Source organism: Odocoileus virginianus, unplaced genomic scaffold (assembly GCF_023699985.2).
Source record: "Odocoileus virginianus isolate 20LAN1187 ecotype Illinois unplaced genomic scaffold, Ovbor_1.2 Unplaced_Contig_37, whole genome shotgun sequence".
Classification (NCBI taxonomy): domain Eukaryota; kingdom Metazoa; phylum Chordata; class Mammalia; order Artiodactyla; family Cervidae; genus Odocoileus; species Odocoileus virginianus.
In genome coordinates this window covers 148,134-171,144 of record NW_027224354.1, presented here as the reverse complement: position 1 = coordinate 171,144, position 23,011 = coordinate 148,134, and the positions used below count along the sequence as shown (strand labels likewise).

General features: G+C 40.0%; 1 protein-coding gene across 1 annotated transcript; it reads left to right on the top strand.

The window, feature by feature from the left end:
* The first annotated feature begins 283 nt into the window (after nucleotides 1-283).
* Nucleotides 284-1,932, top strand: LOC110142360 (protein BEX2-like). The gene is made up of 3 exons (XM_020901499.2): nucleotides 284-410; nucleotides 886-964; nucleotides 1,302-1,932. The coding sequence occupies exon 3, from the start codon at nucleotides 1,307-1,309 to the stop codon at nucleotides 1,691-1,693; it is 387 nt and encodes a 128-aa protein (XP_020757158.2). The 5' UTR covers nucleotides 284-410; nucleotides 886-964; nucleotides 1,302-1,306; the 3' UTR covers nucleotides 1,694-1,932.
* The last annotated feature ends 21,079 nt before the right edge of the window (nucleotides 1,933-23,011 follow it).

Genomic DNA, 23,011 nt, shown 5'->3' with positions numbered 1-23,011 from the left:
CAAGTAGGCATGGCCATCGGCCCCCTGGGAAGGTACTGCCCTTCCGAGGCCAGAAGAGAAAGACCCAGGAACAAATGAAGAAAGGAGAGCTCTGACGCCAGCTCCTGGACAAGTGTCACGGGGCCGGGTGGTGGTAGGCGGGGTGGGTGGGTAAGAGTGGGGTGCAAGGGGAGGTGTCCCTGCTGGCTCCGGCTCTGAGAGACCCCAGCTCGGGGCAGGAGAGGTGGGGTGAGGGCGTGGCCTTCCGCGGTGACGAATGCCCCACGTGACCGGGCGGCGCCGTCTTGCACGCCCAGCTCTTGCGTCAGACCCGACGGTCACCCGCTCGCTTCTTGGTACCTGCTCCGCCTGGCCCTGAGGGGAGTGCGGGCCAGGGCGGCCCCCAAGAGTGGCAGGCACGAGAGGAACAGGTAAGGGACCCGGAGTGGGATCCGCAAAGGTGGCGTGGGCGAGCGGACGCGGCCTGTGGACCCTTCCTTGGGGGGCCTGTTGCCGCGGAGTGGAGACTGCAGCTCCCACCCCCCCCATCCCCCGCCCCCCCCCCCCCCCCCCCCCCCCGCGGCCCAGTATCTGGCCGCCGAAAGCGGCAGGCCTTTCCGGGAGCTGAGGTTGGGAACGGGCCGGGAGACCTTGGGGCAGTAGCCCCTTGCGAACACCTGCCTCTCGCACCGTAGCAAGCTTTCCCCACAGCCCCGCCCCACCCCCGATCTTCTCGGGGTAGAAAAAATGGTGGTCGGTGCCGGGTGTTGGGGCTGGGAAGGGGGCGGCTGAGCGTGGGAGCGGGGCACACTGTGTGGGGGTGGCTGGGGGTAGGGGATCCGGGGCCGGGAGGGGGCCGAGCGCCCGGCTGCAGTAGCCTCCTGCCCCCACCCCGACCCTCTGCAGGTCTGCGAGTCAGAAGTGTTTCGGCGGCACACTTGCAGCAAGAATCGGGAGGAGCAGGAGACAGCAAGGATAGGCCCAGGTCGGTGCGAGGGACAGTTGGGCGGTGGGAGGAACGAGGGGGAAAACCCTAAGACTCCAAATGCTTCCTGCAACCCCGTCCTCCATTTTGATGCCTGCAGAGACCTGGGCCTGGATCGGCAGGCAAAATGGTGGGTTTGGGGCGCGGGACGGGGGCAGTGCTCGGACTGGGGGCCCCCTAGAGGGCGTAGGAGGCCTCTCAGGTGGGCAAAGGAAAAGTTGAAAAGCCTTTGACCACAAGAAATGGGAATATTGAGAGGTGCGTAGTAGGGCCTCTGTCCTCGGTGCTGATCATTCCACCCAGAAAATAGTCCCTTGTTGCATCTTTTGTCTCCTAGGAGCAATGGCGTCCAAAGAGAAACAAGCAGTAAAAATTTGCAACATGGAAGATGCCAACCAGGAGAATGAAAAAAAAGATGGAAAGGATCAAGATGTTAATAAAAGAGAACCTATGGCCCTCCTTTCGGGTGCTAGTGAATATTCTGTACCTAGAGGAACTCGTAGGCGGTTCCGTGTTAGGCAGCCCATAATACATTATAGATGGGACGTGACTCAGAGGCTTGGAGAGCCACAGGCGAGGATGAGAGAAGATAATATGGAAAGGATTGGGGAAGAGGTGAGGCAGCTGAGGGAAAAGCTGAGGGAAAAACAGTTGAGTCATAGTCTGCGGGCAGTTAGCACTGACCCCCCTTACCATGAGCATCATGATGAGTTATGCCTTATGCCTTGAATCCTGATGTTTTCCGTGAAGTTAGGAGACACTTACTTCCTAAACTTACATGTTCTTGACTTACCTTTGTTGTAAACGTTTTGGTGTTAAACTTGTTTATTGCGCGTTTCCTATTACCAGCTTCTAATTGTTGTGTTTTTGACCCAGTCTCTAAGTTTCTGTCACCAGGAAAGTTTTAACTGTTGCATGGAGAAATGTTCATTATATATTGTGAATTAATAAAACAGTTTAAAAAAGCATCTTTTCCCATAAAATCGTATATGTTTTATATATGAACACACCATCTAAGAATATATAAAGTAACAGTATCTATTTATGGTAGAACTATGAATAATTTTAATTTTCTTATCTTTATTTTCTCCCTCTTTTTTTGTTTGTCTGCATTGGAAAATTCCCAAATGATGCTGATTGGAATACTAGATCTTACCTTTTCAGTATCACAGTCACAGATAATTTCTTGTGTTTTTCACAGAAATGGAAAGCCATGTTCATTGTCTATCAGATTTATCAATTTAGAACTGTCAGAGGGCATCCTCATTTTAAAGATTTGAGGTCCTGGTGACTCACATGTTACACCCTCCATGTACTGTTTTTTTTTTCTTTTTGGCCATGTTTTGCAGCTTGTGGGATCTTAGTTCCTTGACCATAGATTGAACTGGGGCTGCAGCAGTGAAAGTGCCAAGTCTTAACCACTGGACTGCCAGGGAATTCCCTCCATTTTCTCAGTTTTCAAAATAATACATATTAAGGAAAGAGCTTGTTGACTACCTGATGAAAGTAATGTGAGCACTTCTAAGTACTTATGACAAAATCTTGTTTTTAGGTTACCTCAATCTCTTATTTAGAAGTATAAACCTAATGATGATGAGACATACCTCTTTAAAAATCATAATGTTTCTCAGCAAGATGAATATAATAATCACCTCCCAAGCCTTTTGTGTGCACTTGATGAGGCAATAAGTCTGTAAGCTTTCTTTAAACTCTTAACTGCTGCTGGGAGATGCATGACCCAACCCTTTAGATACTACCTTCAGTTATTTGAGGGAAGTTCCCAAAGCCGAGTTATCCCTATACTCACAAACAAGTTCAATAGGCTAAAGGGTAAGTAGGTACTTCCATTCCTCTGCTGTTGTGCCCCATTTCCACCTTCTTCCCAGGGTGTTGATGTACAAGGGGTCCTTAAGGTGAGAAAGTCCTACTATGTCTCTGGAATTCCAAATGAATCCTCACTCTGTTCCATAAACTGCATAAATCCCTTCTCTCTGTTATGCTTCCTGGAAAGACCCTGTCTTTCCCAAGTGCCTTCCCAAGAAATCTCTCTGTTTATGATACTATGCAAGATGTGTGAGGGAACAGCTCACTTAACAATTTGAGAAAGTCCCTCCTCACATCACCCTCATGAAACCTATGAAAGTAAAAAATTATCCTATATTGAGTCCACGGGGTCACAAGGAATCGGACATGACTAAGTGATTGAGCAACAATATTGAGTTAGATTCCAGGAGATCATGTCAGTGAATTCAGGAGATAACCAACTGTGGACATCTTTATGAGAAGATTGATTGGAGGACTATTGGATTAGTGTCCCAAAAGAAAATTAAATTGCCATGCAGTGTGCTAAGTAGGTGAAATACATAAGTATGAAGAGAGTCTTCTGTGGAAATAAACTTAGAAGTTAGGATTCTAGAACAGAACTTGGCAAACCATAGCCCATGAGCCAAATCTATCCTCCTGCTTATTTTTTTTGGCCAATGAGCTAAGAATAAATTTTACATTTTTTAGTGGTTGAAAAATATTTTGTGACATGTAAAAATTATATGAAATTCAAATGTTGGTATCCATAAAGCTTTATTGGAATACAGACGTATTTATTAATTTATATATTATCTATGGTTGGTTTTGGCTTACAGTGGCAGAAATGAGTAGTTGTGAAGAGATGGTATGGCCCACTTGTAAAGCCTGCATACTTATTTGGCCCTAATAGAGAAAGTTTGGTTGGTTGTTGGCTGAGCTTCTTACATGGAGCCTAACCACTCACATACTACACCATTAGATACCCTTTCATATCCAAACACTCTGTTAAGAGCCAAGGGAAGGTGGTTTATAGCATTCTGTCCAGAGACTAGAATCCTAAACTCATCCTTCTCTGAGGCTGACAGGGCACCTTGGATCTACCTATACACAAAGAGATGTACACCTGTACACCTATACCCCCCGCTCTAGAATATAGCATCACAAGAGAACTTACAAATCCAAAGGGGAAAATGGCTAGGCAGGTGAAAATGGCATGTAACACAGCAAATCCCAGACATCATGAATCGGATGCCTAATCAGTTTCAAAGCCCTTCCTCCTCTAGGTGCTTGAGACACAGGTATATGCATATGAGACAAATTTATAAAGAGAAAGGCTAAAGTTGAAAAGACAGGAAAACAAATGAACAGAGAGGCTTATGCCCATCAGACTTCTCACTCTTTTTCTTCTTTTTTTAAAAACTGTATATTTTGGGCCACACCATGCCACATTCAGGGTCTTAGTTTCCCCAACCAGGAATTGAACCCACACCCTCTGCAGTGGAAGCACGGAGTATTAACCACTGAATTGTCAGAGAAGTCTTTTAGACTTATCAGTCTTGACTGCCAATGTTTGCACCAACTTCTATGGAAAACAGAAGCATTTTCTTGGCCTAAGGATATTCAGCATTTCCTTCATGAAGAGAAATTGGAAGCTCATGTGTGAGTGAATTTATAGTATATATTTGATAGAAGGTTAGACATGCATATACCCCCAAAACTGTACGTCTCTTTGTATACAGGTAGATCCAAGGTGCTCTCTCAGCCTCAGAGAAGGATGAGTTTAGGATTCTAGTCTCTGGACAGAATGCTTTCTGTTAACCACCTTCTCTTAGCTCTTAACAGAGATTTTGGATCTGAAAGGGCATCTAATGGTGTAGTATGTGAGTGGTCAGGCTCCATGTAAGATGCTCATGCAACAAACAACCAGCAGAAAGTGATCAAAAGACAATAAGGAAACTGGGCATGGAGTTCCCTTGAAGGGAACAGCCATATCTAAGACCTGGCTGTATTTGCTTATTGACATCATTTCTATGTGGCAAGCTTCCTTTTCTCCCTCAGTGGCCATTCTTCACAAAGTTCAGTTCAGTTCAGTCGCTCAGTCATGTCTGACTCTTTGCGACCCCATGAATCACAGCACGCCAGGCCTCCCTGTCCATCACAAACTCCCGGAGTTTACTCAAACTCATGCCCATCGAGTCGGTGATGCCATCCAGCCATCTCATCCTCTGTCGTCCCCTTCTCCTCCTGCCCCCAATCCCTCCCAGCATCAGGGTCTTTTCCAATGAGTCAACTCTTCACATGAGGTGGCCAAAGTATTGGAGTTTCAGCTTCAGCATCAGTCCTTCCAATGAACACCCAGGACTTATCTCCTTCAGGATGGACTGGTTCGGATCTCCTTGCAGTCCAAGGGACTCTCAAGAGTCTTCTCCAACACCACAGTTCAAAAGCATCAATTTTTCGGCACTCAGCTTTCTTCACAGTCCAACTCTCACATCCATACATGACCACTGGAAAAACCATAGCCTTGACCAGACGGACCTTTGTTGGCAAAGTAATGTCTCTGCTTTTTAATATGCTATCTAGGTTGGTCATAACTTTCCTTCCAAGGAGTAAGCGTCTTTTAATTTCATGGCTGCAGTCACCATCTGCAGTGATTTTGGAGCCCCCCAAAATAAAGTCTGACACTGTTTCCACTGTCTCCCCATCTATTTGCCATGAAGTGATGGGACCAGATGCCATGATCTTAGTTTTCTGAATGTTGAGCTTTAAGCCAACTTTTTCACTCTCCTCTTTCACTTTCATCAAGCCATAATGGTGGTGTCATCTGCATATCTGAGTTTCTCCCGGCAATCTTGATTCCAGCTTGTGCTTCTTCCAGCCCAGCGTTTCTCATGATGTACTCTGCATAGAAGTTAAATAAGCAGGGTAACAATATACAGCCTTGATGTATCCTTTTCCTATTTGGAACCAGTCTGTTTTTCCATGTCCAGTTCTAACTGTTGCTTCCTGACCTGCATACAGGCTTCTCATGAGGCAGGTTGGGTAGTCTGGTATTCCCATCTCCTTCAGAATTTTCCACAGTTTATTGTGATCCACACAGCTGAAGTCTTTGGCGTAGTCAATAAAGCAGAAATAGATGTTTTTCTGGAACTTTCTTGCTTTTTCGATGATCCATCAGATATTGACAATTTGATCTCTGGTTCCTCTGCCTTTTCTAAAACCACAAAAGGGATAGACAAATTCTTCTCATAAATACCTAAAAAATCTAGCAAAGAGAAGACAGTGAGATTAGAGAGTGTGCCCTTTGTTATCAAAGAAAAGGGTGTTCAAAAAAGTTTTGAGATATAACTATGGATTGGGTCATTGAAATTTTAGTATATCATGTATATCTAGTAGATATCTGATGAATGAAAAACTAAGTGAGTATAGATTTAGTGTTTGTCAGCAAATGACCAACAAGGATACATGTTTGAATCCTTATGCATTTCAATAAAATTTAAATAATAATATTGATAATATAACGTTTGACTACAAATAATTGCTGGATTTTTTTCTTAAAAAAATAAAATCTATTGAAGGAAATTTGGACAATAAACTTAAGGGCCACCTTGTGACCAAAGAAAGCTATGCAGTTTGAATTTTCTAGCCAGAGGCAGAGCAAGAATAGTGTACAAACACTGGACTCTTTCAGCAAGTCCAGATACATATGAAGTGCACTTTGGTTAGAAGTGAAAACAAGTCCTGAAAAATTAACCATCATTTGAAACATCAAGCCACACTTATGCTTCAAATGAAAATAGAGCAACAGGGACTGGATTTACATCCCTATAACTGAAAAAAACAAAAATGTGGACAAAATATATAAAACAATAATTGTCAGTTACTGAACATTAGACAGTGGAGGGAAAAGTTTTCTGAGAGTGGGGTAACAATATGAGCCTTCAAATTGCCCCCAACTTACTATGTATTATAGGATTTACAACACATGTAGGAGTGAAATATATGTCAATAGTAGTACAAAGGCCAGGAGGTGGGGAATAGGCATACACAATTTTAAAGTTCTTATTCTATACCTTAATATCACTTGAAGGTAGATTCTGAAATGTTAAAAATGTATATTACCAAAATAGATAAAATGGAATCTTCAGAATACACAAGAAAATGTTGGAGGGAAAAGAGAAAAAAAAGAGCAGATGGGACAAATGGAAACAAATGGCAAGATACTTGATTAAAATTCAAACATGTCAATACCAATAATCACTTTAATGCAAATGGTCTAAAGACCTCAATTATAAAGCAGATATTATCAGACTGTGTAGAAAAAGAAGACATAAATATATGCTGCCTGTAAGGCCCTTATTTTAAATTTAAAGATACAAATTGATTATAAGAAAAAGAATGGAAAAAGATGAACAACCTTAACACCAATCAGAACAGGGCTTGAGTGGCTATAATGACATCAGTTATGATATATTTCAGAGAAAAGAATAATACCCTGACAGGTTACAGGCCATGGGGCCACAGAGTTAGACATGACTGAGTGATTAACACTAATACATCATGATCATAGAATGTCATTACATAATTTTAAGTGGTAAGTTTGTCAAGAGGACATAAAAATAGTAAATATTCACATGTTACAGTGCTTTATGTAAATTGATAAAATGATAAAATTTTATCATTTTTAAATTGATAAAAATGCAAGGATAAAAAGACAAATCCCAATTACAATCATAGATTTCAACACCTTCTCTAAAATACTGATAGAACAAGTAGACAGAAAAACAGCAAGTACATATGACTTGAACAACACTGTGAACCAATTTACCTAGTTGACAATTGTAGAATTTGCCACCAACAACAGTACATTTGTTTCACATGCATGTGGAATATTGACCAAGATAATCTATATACAGGACCATAAAATACGCCTCAATAATGTTAACAGGATTCAAATCATAAAATATATACTGAACACAATAGAATTAAACAAGAAACTAATGACAGATCTCTGAAAATTCCCCTAATATTTAAATTAATGTGAAACAATACAGATCTAAATAGCTCAAAGAAGAAGTTAAAAAGGGAAATTATAAGATACTTTGAATTGAGTGAAAATGAAAACTAAGCATATAATAATTTGTGATACAGCAAAAGTAGTACTTGGAATATTTTATAGTATAAACACTTGTATTGGAATAGAAGAGAGCCCTACAGTTGTTCAATAAATGGAAATTTTATTTAAAACACTTCCTCTGATAGAAACTATAGGTCAAGATGGCTTTAGTGGTAATTCTACCTATCATTTAAAGATGCATGCATGTATGGTCAGTAGCTTCAATCATGTCTGACTCTTTGCAACCCTATGAACAGTAGCCCACCAGGCTCTCCTCTGTCCATGGGATTCTCCACAAGAATACTGGAGTGGGTTGCCATGCCCACTCCAGAGGATCTTCCTGACCCAGGGACCAAACCCTTGTCTCCTGCATCTCCTGCACTGCAGGCAGATTCTTTACCATTGAGCCCTCTGGGAGGCCCCATTTAAAGATGACAGAACACCAAATCTATGCCAAATCCTTAGAAAATTGAAGCAGAGAGAATACTTACAACTCATTCTACAAGGCTAGAATTATCCAGATAACTAATCAGACAATTATATTACAAGGAAAGATAACTAAAACCAATATCCTTCATGAACACATATGTAAAAATTCTTAACAAAACTTTAGCAAAATCTAGTTCAATTATTGGACTTGGAGGAAAACCTATGACCAACCTAGACAGCATATTAAAAAGCACAGACATTACTTTACCAACAAAGGTCCGTCTAGTTTTCCAGTTGTCATGTATGGATGTGAGAGTTGGACTATAAAGAAAGCTGAGCCCCAAAAGAATTGGTGCTTTTGAACTGTGGTGTTGGAGAAGACTCTTGAGAGTCCATTGGACTGCAAGGAGATCAAACCAGTCAATCCTAAAGGAAATCAGTCCTGAATATTCATTGGAAGGACTGATGCTAAAGCTGAAGTTCCAATATTTTGGCCACCTGATGCGAACTGACTCATTGGAAAATACCCTGATGCTGGGAAAGACTGAAGGCAGGAGGAGAAGGGGACAAGAGATGGTTGGATGGTATCACCGACACGACGGACATGAGTTTTAGTAAGCTCCAGGAGTTGGTGATGGAGAGGGAAGCCTGGTGTGCTGGCCTCCATGGATAGCAAAGAGTCGGACATGACTGAGCGACTGAACTGAACTGAGCTCAATTATATATAAAAATTACAATACAACATCACCAAGTAAGGTTTATCCTGAGGATTAAAAGCAGGGTTAGTATTTGAAAATCATAATTCACCATATTGACATAAAAAGGAAAGAATAACATATGATCATCTTAAGTGAGAATGAAAAAAACTGCTAAAATTTAGAAACTGATTACTGATTAATACATTAAGGACCAGAGACATATTAATATGTCTTTTGTTACCTGAATGTTATTGACTGGAGATGTTTCAATATTCACTTACATAACAAATTGCCGGCCACAGGCATTAACTTTTGCAAAAACCCCACCATCAATAATATGTTAAAATACGCAGCAATGAGGTATAGAAGAGACCTTCCTCAACCTGATACATCTATGAAAAACTTACAAAATGATATGTGCCTACAGGCTGAATGTTTCCCCCCTAAGATAAGAAACAAGGCAAAAATGGACATTTTTACTAATTAGAATCAACACTGTACTAGAAGTTCTAGCCAGTACAATAAGAAAAAGAAATAAAAGTAATACAAATTGCAGAGGAAAAAAATAGAAACATCTTTATTCATAGAAGACAAAATTGTCCATGTAGAAAATGCTATGTAATATACTAGAAACTACTACAGCTAATAAGTGAGCTTAGAAAAGTTTCAGAATACAAGATCAATATACAAATATATTTCTAGTTTTCTGAGACTGCCGTGAAAAATTACCATAAACTTGGTGACTTAAAAAAACTGAGATTTATTCTCTCACAGTTCAGTACGCCAGAGTCCATATCAAAATATCACTAGTACTAAGTTCTCTCTGAAGGTTCTAGGAAACAAAATCCTTCCTTACCTCTTCCAGTTCCAGTGGCCCTAGACATTCTTTGGCTTGTGGCAGCAACTACAATTTCTGATTCTCCTCTGTGTGTCCTTTCTGTCTCTTCTGAGGACATGTTCTTTGGATTTAGGGCCCATCATGATTCGTATGATATCACTCAATTCTTAATTATATCTGCAGAGACCCTACTTTCAAATAAGGTCACATTCCGAAGTGCTGAGTGAACATGAATTTTAAGGAAAAATATTCAGCTTTTTACAAGTAATGAGTAGCCAGAATAAAATTTAAAACAATGTCATTTACAGTAATATCACAAATATGAATTATTTAGGGTTAAATTTGACAAAAGATTTTCAGTATCTGCACATTGAAAACTACAAAACATTCATGACAAATTAAACCCCAGCAATTTTTAATACAAATTGACAATCTGATTCTAAAATTTATATTAAAAAATCCAAAGAACTGAGAATAGTCCAGATGATTTTGAGAACAGGAACATTTTTGAGACCTTAGACTACCTTCTTACAAGACTATTATAAAGGTACTGTAATAGAACAGTGTTGTATCAGCATAAATATAGACAAATTGATCAATAAAAAAAGTCAAGAAACAGACTCATATATATGCTTCTGACAAAGATTCTAAGGCAATTTGATGGTAGAATAGGCACTCTTTTCCATAACTGGTGTTGGAACTAGTTTCAATTGACATTTTATTAATGATCATGATCATGATCACCACCACATCATCATCATTAGAAAAACTTTATCTCACATCATATTAAAAGTTGAGTCAAACTTGTCAAAAACTGAAATATAAGGTAAAACATAAAATTTACAGAAGAAAACACAGGAGAAATTCTAACACTTTCAGTATGTAAAAAAATTTAAATTAGAATTAAAAAAAAACTCTGATAGAAAACAAATCAATATATTGGACTTCATCAAAATGTAACCTTTCTCATCAAAAGACATTTTGATTCTCAGAGGTGGATAGAGACAAACTGTTAGAAATCCTAAGATTTCTCTCTATAACAATAAATAAGGACACATGCTAAGAGAGTACAAGTGTCTTGCCATATATCTGAGAAGCTGCAGGACCATAACTAAACGAGCTGGATTTCAGTTTTATTGACAGCAAAAAACTGACCTGCAGTTCTGGATAAATAGAGCTGTCCCATCCCTTCCACACCTTTAATCTTACAACTGAAAAACCAAAATAGACAGTCAGTTAGTTCAGTCGCTCATTCATGTCCAACTCTCCATGACCCCATGGACTGCAGCATGCCAGGTTTCCCTGTCCTTCACCATCTCCTGGAGTTTGCTCAAACTCATGTCCATTGAATCAGTGATGCCATCCAATCATCTCATCCTCTGTTGTCCCCTTCTCCTCCTGCCCTCAATCTTTCCCAGCATCAGGGTCTTTTCCAATGAGTCAGCTCTTCACATCAGGTGGTCAAAGTATTGGAGCTTCAGCATCAGCATCAGTCCTTCCAATGAATATTCAGGATTGATTTCCTTTAGGATTGACTGGTTTGACCTCCTTGCAGTCCAAGGGACTCTCAAGAGTCTTCTCCAAAACCATAGTTCAGAAGCATCAATTCTTTGGCGCTCAGCTTTCTTTATGGTCCGGCTCTCTCATCCATACATGACTACTGGAAAAAAATATAGCCTTGATTATAAGGACCTTTGCTGGCAAAATAATGTCTCTGTTTTTTAATATGCTGTCTAGGTTGGTCATAACTTTTCTTCCAAGGAGCAAGTGTCTTTTAATTTCATGGCTGCAATCACCATCTGCAGTGATTTTGGAGCCCAAGAAAATAAAGTCTGTCATGGTTTCCATTGTTTCCCCATCTATTTGCCATGAAGTGATGGGACCAGATGCCATGATCTTTGTTTTTTGAATGTTGAGTTTTAAGCCAGCTTTTTCACTCTCCTCTTTCACTTTCATCAAGAGGCTCTTTAGTTTTTCTTCGCTTTCTGCCATAAGGGTGGTGTCATCTGCATATCTGAAGCTATTGATATTTCTCCCAGCAATCTTGATTCCAGCTTGTGCTTCATCCAGCCTGGCATTTCGCATGATATACTCTGCATATAAGTTAAATAAGCAGGGTGAAAATATACAGCCTTGATGTTCTTCTTTCCCAATTTGAAACCAGTCTGTTGTTCCATGTCCAGTTCTAACTGTTGCTTCTTGACCTGCATACAGATTTCTCAGGAGGCAGGTAAGGTGGTCTAACCCTTGCTTTTAGAATTCTCCACAGTTTGTTGTGATCCACACAGTCAAAGTCTTTTAGCGTAGTTACTGAAGCAGAGGTAGACGATCTTCTCGAATTCTCTTGCCTTTTCTATGATCCAACGGATGTTGGCAATTTGATCTCTGGTTCCTCTGCCTTTTCTAAATCCAGCTTGAACATCTGGAAGTTCTTGGTTCACATACTGTTGAAGCCTTGCTTGGAGAATTTTGAGCATTACTTTGCTAGCGTGTGAGATGAATGCAATTGTGCAGTAGTTTGAACATTCTTTGGCATTGCCTTTCTTTGGGATTGCAATGAAAACTGATCTTTTCCAGTCCTGCAGCCACTGCTGAGTTTCCCAAATTTGCTGGCATATTGAGGGCAGAACGTTCACAGCATCATCTTTTAGGATTTGAAATAGCTCAGTTGGAATTCCATCACCTCCACTAGCTTTGCTCATAGTGATGCTTCCTAAGGCCCACTTGACTTCAGACTCCAGGATGTCTGGCTCTAGGTGAGTGATACACCACTGTGGTTATCTGGGTCATGAAGATCTTTTTTGTATAGTTGTTCTGTGTATTCTTGCCACCTTCTTTTAATATCTTCTGTTTCTGTTAGGTCCATACCATTTCTGTCTTTTATTGTGCCCATGTTTGCATGAAATATTCTCTTGGTATCTCTAATTTTCTCTAATTTTTTTTTTTTTTTACAAAACATGCTCCACTGGAGAAGGGAATGGCAAACCACTTCAGCATTCTTGCCTTGAGAACTCCATGAATAGTATGAAAAGGCAAAAATATATGACAGCTAAAGATGAACTCCCCAAGGTGGTTAAGTCCAACATGCTACTGGAGAAGAGTGGAGAAATAGCTCCAGAAAGGATGAAGAGGCTGAGCCAAAGCAAAAACAATGCCCAGTTGTGGATGTGACTGGTGATGGAAGTAAAGTCCAATGCTGTAAAGAACAATATTGCATAGGAACTTGGAATCCATGAATCAAGGTAAATTGGAAGTGGTCAAACAGGAGATGGCAAGAGTGAATATCGATGTTTTAGGACTCAGTGAACTAAAATGGACTGAAATGGGTTAATTTAATTCATATGATCATACATTTACTACTGTGGGCAAGAATCCCTTAGAAGAAGGAGTAGTCCTCATAGTCAACAAAAGAGTCCAAAATGCAGTATTGGGTGCAATCTCAAAAATGAGAGAATGATCTCAGTTAGTTTCCAAGGCAAACCATTCAATATCACAGTAATCCAAGTCTATGCCCCAACCACTAATGCCGAAGAAGCTGAAGTTGAACGGTTCTCTGAAGACCTACAAGACCTTCTAGAACTAACACCAAAAAAAAAAGATGTCCTTTTCATCATAGGAGACTGGAATGTAAAAGTAGGAAGTCAAGAGATACCTGGAGTAATAGGCAAGTTTGATCTTGGAGTACAAAATGAAGCAGGGCAAAAGCTAACAGAGTTTTGCCAAGAGAATGCACTGGTCATAGCAAACACCCTCTTCCAAAAACACAAGAGAAGACTCTACACATGGACATCACCAGATGGTCAATACCTCAAAATCAGACTGATTATATTCTTTGCAGCCAAAGATGGAGAAGCTCTATACAGTCAGTAAAAACAAGACTGGGAGCTGACTGTGGCTCAGATCATGAACTCCTTATTGCAAAATTCAGGCTTAAATTGAAGAAAGTAGGGAAAACCACTAGACCATTCAGGTAACCTAAATCAAATCCCTTATGATTATACAGTGAAGGTGACAAATAGATTCAAGGGATTAGATCTGATAGAGTGCCTAAAGAACTATAGATGGAGGTTCATAACATTGTACAGGAGGCTGTGATCAAAACCATCCCCAAGAAAAAGAAATGCAAAAAGGCAAAATGGTTGTCTGAGGAGGCCTTACAAATAGCTGAGAAAAGAAGAGAAACAAAAGGCAAAGGAGAAAAGGAAAGATATACCCATCTGAATGCAGAGTTCCAAAGAATAGCAAGGAGAGATAAGAAAGCCTTCTTAAGTGATCAGTGCAAAGAAATAGAGGAAAACAATAGAATGGGAAAGTTATAGATCTCTTCATAAAAACCATAGACATATCATAACAAAAAGCACATGATAACACTGGAAGATAGAGATACAAAGGTGGACTGACTGGAGATCTTGGGTTCTCAAGGAATTCAAGAAAAGTATATTAAACCTTGACTAATGCATCAAGGAAGAAACCATAAGAGAATTTAGAAAATTCAAGATAAATGAAAATGAAGACACATTATACCACAATTTATGGGTGACAGTGAATACAGAGTTTAGAGGGAAATTACAGCTATAAACACTTACATTAAAAAAGAAAAAAGATCTCACATGAAAAGCTACTTCATACATCAAGTATAAAAAGAAGAGTAAATTAAACCCAAAGTTATTAAAAGGAATGAAATAATAAAGATTAGAGACAAATATAATAGAGACTGGAAAAGCAATAGAGAAAAAATAAAAGTTAGTTCTTCAAAGAATCAATAAAAAAAGAAAAAAATCTCCAAAATTTAAAAATCTCTAGCTAGGTTGAATAGAGAAAAAAAGAGAATATCTATAGGCTTAAAATTAAATTACAGAGGAGATATTATGACTAATTTTACAGATATAAAAAGGATTATAAGAGAGGACTATGAACAATTGTATGTCAACAAATTGAATAACCTGGATGAAATAGACAAATTCCTAGAAGCTCATAACCTACCAGGACTGAATACTGAAGAAATATAAAATATGCACAGAACCATAATGAGTAAGGAGACTGAATCAATAATCAAGAACTCTCAACAAAGAAAAGAGCAGGATAGGATGGTGTCTCTGGTAAATTATACCAAATATTAAAAAAACAAAACAAAACACCAATCTTTTTGAAATGCTTCCAGAAAACTGAAGAGCAGGAAACACTCTATAACTCATTCTACCAGGCCAGCTATATCTTAATACTAAAGCCAGAAAAAGACACTGAAAGAAATGAAAACTACAGACCAATAATTCATACAGATATTTATTCAAAAATACTAGCAAACGGAATTCAGCAGTACATTAGGATTATACACCATGACCAAGTGGACTTTATTCCTGGATATAAGCACTACTGAAAATAGTGAAAGTCACTCAGTTGTGTCCAACTGTTTGTGACCCCATGGACTGTCCATAGGGATTCTCCAGGCAAGAACACTGGAGTGAGTTGCCATGCCCTCCTCCAGGGGATCTTCCCAACCCAGGGATCAAACCCAGGTCTTCTGCATTGCAGGCAGATTCTTTACTCGCTGAGCCACCAGAAAAGCCCTGTTCAACATATAAAAATACATTAATTTAATAAACCACATTAAGAAAGGGAAGAAAAAAAAAACATTATCTCAATGGATTCAGGAAAGACATTTGACAAAATTCAACACTCTGCCCTTTCATGATCAAAATACTCAGCAAACTAAGAATAGAAGGAAACTACCTCAACATAATAGATGCCTTCTATGAAAAGCTCACAACTAATACCATACCCAGTTGGTGAAAGATTGAAAACCTTTCCTTTAAGATCAGAAATGAGAGAAGGATGTCACCTTCATCACTTCTACTCAACACAGTGATGGAAGGCATAGTCCAAGCACCATGAGGTGAGAAAAAAATCCATACTGGAAAGGAAGAAGAAATTATCTCTGTACTCAGATGACATGATCTTATAGATTGAAAACCCTAAAGAGTCCTCAATAAAACTGTTAGAATTAATAAATAAATTTAGCAAAGTTGCAGGTACAAAATCAATGCATAAAAATGGGTTGTGTCTCTATACACCAACTGTGAACAATCTGAAAAGCAAATTAATACTCTTTTTGATAGCATTAAAAGAATAAAATATTTTGGTATAAAATTAAGCAAGGGTGAAAAACACTTTTACACTGAAAAAAAATATTAAATAGGAGTAAATTTTACATTCATGGAATGGAAGACAGTATTGTTAAGATGTCAGTACTAGCCAAAATAATTTATAGATTCAGTGCAATCCTTATCAAAATTTCAACGATGTTTTACTCAGGTACAGAAAAACCTGTCTTAAAATTCATATGGAATCTCAAGTGACCCTAAATAGCCAAAACAACCCTGAAACTGAAGAACAAATTTGGAGGACTCACTGTAAAATTATATAATCAAACAGTGTCATTCTGTTATAAAGACAGATCGGGATGGGGAATACATGTAAATCCATGGCTGATTCATGTCAATGTATGACAAAAACCACTACAATATTGTAAAGTAATTAGCCTCCAACTAATAAAAATAAATGAAAAAAAGACAGATCAATGGGCTAGAATACCAAATAATTCTCATATGTAAGTCAAATGAATTTTGACAAGAGTGCCAAGATCATTCTGTGGGGAAAGACTTCCCACCAGCCACTAAGATCAGAGTCCCAGCAATGCCTGTGTGCTACCTTTCTTAAGATATTGACAAATTGGATACAATACATTTATTACTTTTCTTCCTTTGATTCTAGTGATTTTATTTTGTCTTGAGTTCATCATCTATTTAGCACATGACCCTGGTATATGTTTTGCTTGCTGACAAAACATATACACATCTCTACTCCTATGTCTGAAGGGAAATCTTATAGAGGTTAGTACTATTAATGCCACTATAAAAATTAATGGAGATTATTGCTTTCCTCAGGAAGCAACTACCTCCTAGAACACTCCTCAAGTACCTAGAAAGAGGACTTCCCACTTCTTAGCACCTTATCCTACTCCCCAACTCCAACTTTCTATCACTATCTCCTGTTTTATGTCTCTGACCATGGACACAACTACCTCTTCTCTTTAGCTATAAATACTACTAACTTTTTCTATATATTTTACTAAACTAGCAGTTTATACCCTCCAACAATATAACTACTGGATTTGTCAGCAAGATATTTTTGTCATAAAATATATAATTATAACACTTTTCAAGTCTACCAAAAATATTGTTAGAGACCTTGAAAACTTCAGATTTGTTTTCTTGGCTAATGCCATACAAATAAGGAATTTGGTTATGGTTGGTCTACAAAGACTCTTTATTCTTCTATTTGTTTCCTTCTTTTAATTCTCAAAATAAAATGTTTTCTATGCTATTTAGGGCAAATTATTTCCTACACTCTGCAAATATCCTCTACTATTTGGGCCACTCAAATACCCCAAATAATCAAGCTTAAAACAGAAGTCAAGACATCAAAGAGTAAATTGCGATTTTTTTTTTTGTAAAAATGCTTTTTGATCCATTCAAGTGACAGTGTATTATGCCCTGCCATCAAAAGAATCTTTGAATCTTATAAATTCATCTATAAAAATTAACTCAAACCATAAAAAGTTAACTCAAAATGAACCAAAGACCTAAATACATGAGCCAAAACTTTAAAGCTCTTAGAAGAAAACAATGTGATAAATCTTCATGTCCTTGGAGTTGGCAATAAATTCTTAGATATGACATGAAAAGCATGAACAACAAAAGAAAAACAGATAAATTGGAATTCATAAAAATTTAAAACTTCAGTGAATCAAAGGACACTATCAAAAAGTGAAGACAATCTAGAATATATGAAAAATTTCTGCAATTCAACAACAAAAAGACAGCCCAATTAAAAATAAGCAAAGGACTTAAATAGATATTTCTCTAGAGAAGGTATGTAAATATCCAATGAGCACATGAAAGGATGCTCAATATCATCAGTCATTAGGACAATGCAAATCAAAGCTACTTCTCACCAGCTAGGATTATAGGAATAAAAAATGGAAATTAACAATTGTTTTGGAGAATGTGGAGAAATTGTAACCCTCATACACTGCTGGTAGGAATGCAGAATATTGCAGCCACTATGGAAAACAGTTTGGCAGTTCCTCAAATAGACATAGAAACATAGAATTACCATATGACCTAGCATCTCCATTCCTAGGCATATACTCAAAAGAAATAAAAACACATATCCACATAAAAAACATACCTAAATGTTTAAGGCAGCATTAGTCACAATTTTCAAAAGGTGGAAACAACCCAGATATCCATCAATGTTTGAATGGATAAATAAAATATGATATAGACATACAATGAAGTATTTTCAGCTATAAAAAGAAATGAAATACTGTACATGCTGCAATGTGGATGAACCTTAAAAAAATTATGCTAAGTGAAAGAAGTCAGACATAAGAGGTCACACATTGCATGATTCCATTTATATAAAATATTCCATAGAATCAGGAGGTAGATTAGTTGTTGCTAAGGACTAGGGAAAAGGGAGAATTGGGAGTGATTGTTTAATGGGTATGGAATTGATGACAATGTTTTGGGACTAGACAGAGGTGATAGATTCACAACATTATGAATGTACTGTATGCCACTGAGTTGTACACATTAAAATGGTTAACCATTAATGTTAATTTCTCCTGAGAAATAGTCCTATTTGAAAAAAGATGTATGTGAAAATATATTTTCTAGGTCAATTGACCTTCCTTCATGTTTTACATTACCCCATTTGAGCATTTGAAGAAAGTAATAGATACTATCCTAGTCAAATGTACACACCCAGTAATATCCTACCCTCCCACACACACACATACATGCACATCATTTTGAACATTATTCCAGGGGGTCTTTAGATAAGAATGCCTGAACCCAAGGTGTAAGTGCTCTCCTTTAACATAGCTCTGCTGCTATTTGTCTCTTCCTGTCTCATTCCCAAGTAGCTGCTTCTCCTCTGTTTTTTCTCAACCTCATAGCTCCTGCTTCTTCATGATGTCAACCAGTTCATGTCTCAGGATTTCTGAGGTTGCTAGGATACAGATCTTCTTTTCATAAGTCTACACATTTTACTACCTTTTAAACGTATGCAACCTTGCCTATTATTTCAGGTGGTTCACAGACTCCCTCAGTTGAAAACACTTGGTCCAGTCAATCAGTATGGTTGGCTTATCAGAATTCTGACACTGGTCTAAATCTGGCTGAGAGGATGCCAGGGTGGGTGTGGACTGGCAGGCAGCAACCCTGTTGGTTGGCTAGGCTCCTGCAAGATGCCCTGGAAGTAAAGATAATAGAGTTGAAAGACCCAGTATGCTGCATCTCCCTAGTTAGGTGGTAGGCAGCAGATAGACAGAATCAAGGACATTTCCACTTGGGCACTGGGAATAATGGCAGACAACAAGCAGGTATGGAGGCTTTCCCCACAACAATCACTTCTACAGGCCTTATGTAAACCCTCTGCTGCAGGGATCTAGAAGGGATCTGTTTTGGTCTCCAATTGTCAGAATAGCATTCCCATCTCTGCTGGAATTGAGTAATCTCTGTGGGAATTTGGGGGAGGGAGGGGAGGAGCCAAAAGCATTTATTGAAGTCACCATCTTGGTCACTTCTCCATGTATATTTTTGGAGTAAGCAACAGTCAGGTAGAGCAGGGAAGATCAGACCATGTTCAGCACCCCTTAAATGCTCAACTGCCTTTGTGCATGGTTAAACCTCTGAATGAAATAGCCATAGGCCAGATTTTCAAGACTGATATTGTGTTAGGCATCACGTACCAGCAAGTGCACTTAGCACTCAGCTATTGTTTGGGAACATTAAATACATGGATTTTTCAGTAGAACATGACATTTATGAAAACTAAAAAAAATTATTTTATATGTAGCCAATCAAATCTACTTTCTATATAATAAAAATCAATATTAGAAACTTAACTTGCTCTCAGAATTTGGGGATCTTGTTTTTTTCTTCTATGTTAAACATGTTCTTTTTCCCAAATGAAAAGAGCTTTATTTAACTTATAAGAATAACTCATGCTCTGAGGAATACATTAAGTAAAACTGAAAAACAATTATTTAGAAGAAAAGAAAATCGCTGTTTCAACTACCTGCTTCCCTGCCAATCCACCCTGTACTTATTATGTGAAGACAGAAGGAGTGACAACCAGGGTCAGAGTAGAGAAGTAGGAGGGGACAGGCGCTTTGAAATCAAAGGAGATAAAGAAATTCTTCAGAAATGTACCAGTGGGGCCAGTAGCCCTGGGAGAGGATATGGCCACTGATAAGGCAGCACAAATACATACCACCGGGAGCAGGGGCCCCATTTGACCTCTGGGATTAGTCATGATCAAAATGAGGACAGGGCTCAGGCAGTGAGGGAAGGGGACTGAAGGAGGGTGAGCTGGGAGGGGGCAAGTGAAGGGAGGAAGTGGGCTGACTTCTGATGAACTTATTGCAGAAGGAAGGAGAACTAGGGATTCGAGCCCACTGGTGACACTCCTTCCTGTGATCCAGAGCTGACGCCTACAGAAGTCCCTCTTCTCCAGGTATCAGCTCCCTATTTCATGGAGGAAGATAGATTTCAGATTGGGGGTCAGAGGGGACAACTGCCCAATAGCCCCACAGGTCACAGGTTGGTACCAGCCAGAGCAGGGGTTGGGGGGAGACTTGAGGTAGGGATAGTAACAGAAATAGAGGCTACACAGGATCCAGTCTGCTTTCCAGATGCACCCCTGTTCATTCCGCCCCCCCCCACTATTCATTTTTGTGCAGAAAACTGTGAGTGTTGGGGAAGAGGTCCAGGTATCACTTATTTCTCTAGTTAAGTACTGGCTTATGGCAGCAGGGCTTCCTTGGTAGCTCAGCTGGTAAAGAATCTGCCTGCAATGTAGGAGACCCCGGTTCAATTCCTGGGTCAGGAAGATCCCCTGGAGAAGGGACAGGCTACCCACTCCAGTATTCTTGGGCTTCCCTGGTGGTTCAGATGGTAAAGATCCTGCCTGTAATGCAGGAGACATGGGTTGAGAAGATCCCCTGGAGAAGGGAATGGCTACCCACTCCAATATTCTTGCCTGGAGAATCCCATGGAGAGGAGTCTGGTGGGCTACAGTCCTTGGGGTCACAAAGAGTCAGACATGACTGAGTGACTTTCGCTTTATGGGAGCAAGAAACTTGAGAAGGAAGCATCTCCCTGAAATGGTCACAAAATCACTGCCCTTTGTGGATCCCTGGGGGTGAGGGTGGCAAAAGGCAAAGACCAGAGCAGGTTCAGGACTGGATTCTCTCTACCCCTTCCCTGATGTTCATACATTTGGTGCAAGAGACAGAGGACTTGGTGGGAGGAGATAGAGAAGGGCCAGAAGATGAGAATGGGTACCAGTTGGGATCTCCTAGGAGGCAGTTTATCAGGGACATTTGAGGAGGGAGGAGGGAGGGGAGGGGGATGGAGAGGAAATGGTCTGATCCCTCCAGGATGGAGGGAAGAGGACAAAGCCTGGGAACCCAAAATGGGGAGGCAGACCCCTTTGCAAAGTGGCCAAGACTGTTCTTCTTCATATTTGATCTATTTTGGAAAGGAGGGAGAGGGGAATAAGGGTGAGGGGAGGAAGAGAGGTTCTAAAGAGGAGGGGGACAGAGGTTCAGTCTGGAAAGCAGCTCCCTATAGGGTAGGAGAGGCTTCTGAACTAGTGAGGGTCAAGAGGAGGTAACATGGACCAAAATTTTAACTGAGTTTGGAAATAAGTTATCTCTTGCATTGCAGGAAAATGTGGTCTTTCTGTGTATGCGGAGAGGGAGGGCGTGGCAGGAAGGCTCTGGACATTTCTTCCCAGCTCTATGACTATACCATCACCAATTTTCAGAATGAGTGATGGGTTCATTCTATCTGGGTGTCCAGGGGTGGGGGTTTGGAGGGCAGAGACCTGAGCACACAGCTTGCTCTGTCTTCTGAACATTAATGCCCTGGACCTCACAAGAAAAAATGAGATAGAAATTTGGAAGGAAGATTGGGAAACATAGAAATACTTTGGAAACAATCTCTCTCTGCCATTTCTTATGGCAAAAAGAAAAACAGAGGCTGTTAGGGAGGGACTGTAGAGGGGGAACAGTGAAGCAAGGGAAAGGGCAAGGGGATGGCAGGAGCTGGGAAAGTTTTGACAAGCAGTGGGAAAAGAATCAGTTTCCCCAGTGACTCAGTGGTAAAGAATCTACCTGCAATGCTTCGTTGGGAAAATCCTCTGGAAGAAGACATGATAACCCACTCCAGTACTCTTGTCTGAGAAATCCCATGGACAGAAGAGCCTGGTGGGCTACAGTCCATAAGGTCAAAAAGAGTCAGACATGACTGAAGCAACTGAGCATGTATGCAAGGGAAAAGAATCAGTATCCCCTTGCCAGTCATTCACTTCTCAATCCCTCATTCATCATCTGTCTCCTGTCTCTCTATAGATCTTCAGGTCTGTGGCTGTAGGCACCAACCCAGACAAGGAAAGGAAAGACCTGAAGTACTAGTGCAGGTCAGTGGGAGAGGGCAACTGCCCCAGAACCCCTGGAAGTAGGAGTCCCTAAAGCCTGAGAGAAGTTGGGGAGGCCACTATCTGCCACCCCTCCTCCAAGACTCCCTATTCCAGTCTCAGAAAACATGGCCTTTGTCAGGACCCTAAGGGAGCATGGTGTTTTATTGTTGGTGAGGACAGAGGGGAGAACAAGGAAGTGAGAGTTGGTAGGCATGGTATTTATGAAGCCCTTGAAGATATCAGAGTATCTCTGAAATCTGAGAACTGGCCATTGTTCAGTTGTATCTGTAGTTCTAGAAGTCTTACAACTGTAGACAAGAGGAAAAAGAAACTGGACAGAATTCTTGCAGGTCAGTCTAAGTTGGGGACCACCAGGTTAAAACTGTTATGGGCATAGTCAAGACCAGAGCAAAGTTTAGGGACAAATCTCTTATGGACTTATCAGCATAGCCCACTTAAACGTAGGGAGAAATACTTATGGAAACGTCTGCAAGGCGGGCTCATGTAAATATGTGTGCCAACCTTGCAGACACAGGGAAAGAAAGGAGAAAATATATGGGCAGGAGTGCACCTGAAAGTTGGGATAGGATGATAAAGATCATAAATCATAG

Coding starts and splice junctions, on each gene's coding strand:
- LOC110142360 (XM_020901499.2), top strand. CDS start 1,307: ATGGCGTCCAAAGAGAAACAAGCAGTAAAAATTTGCAACATGGAAGAT.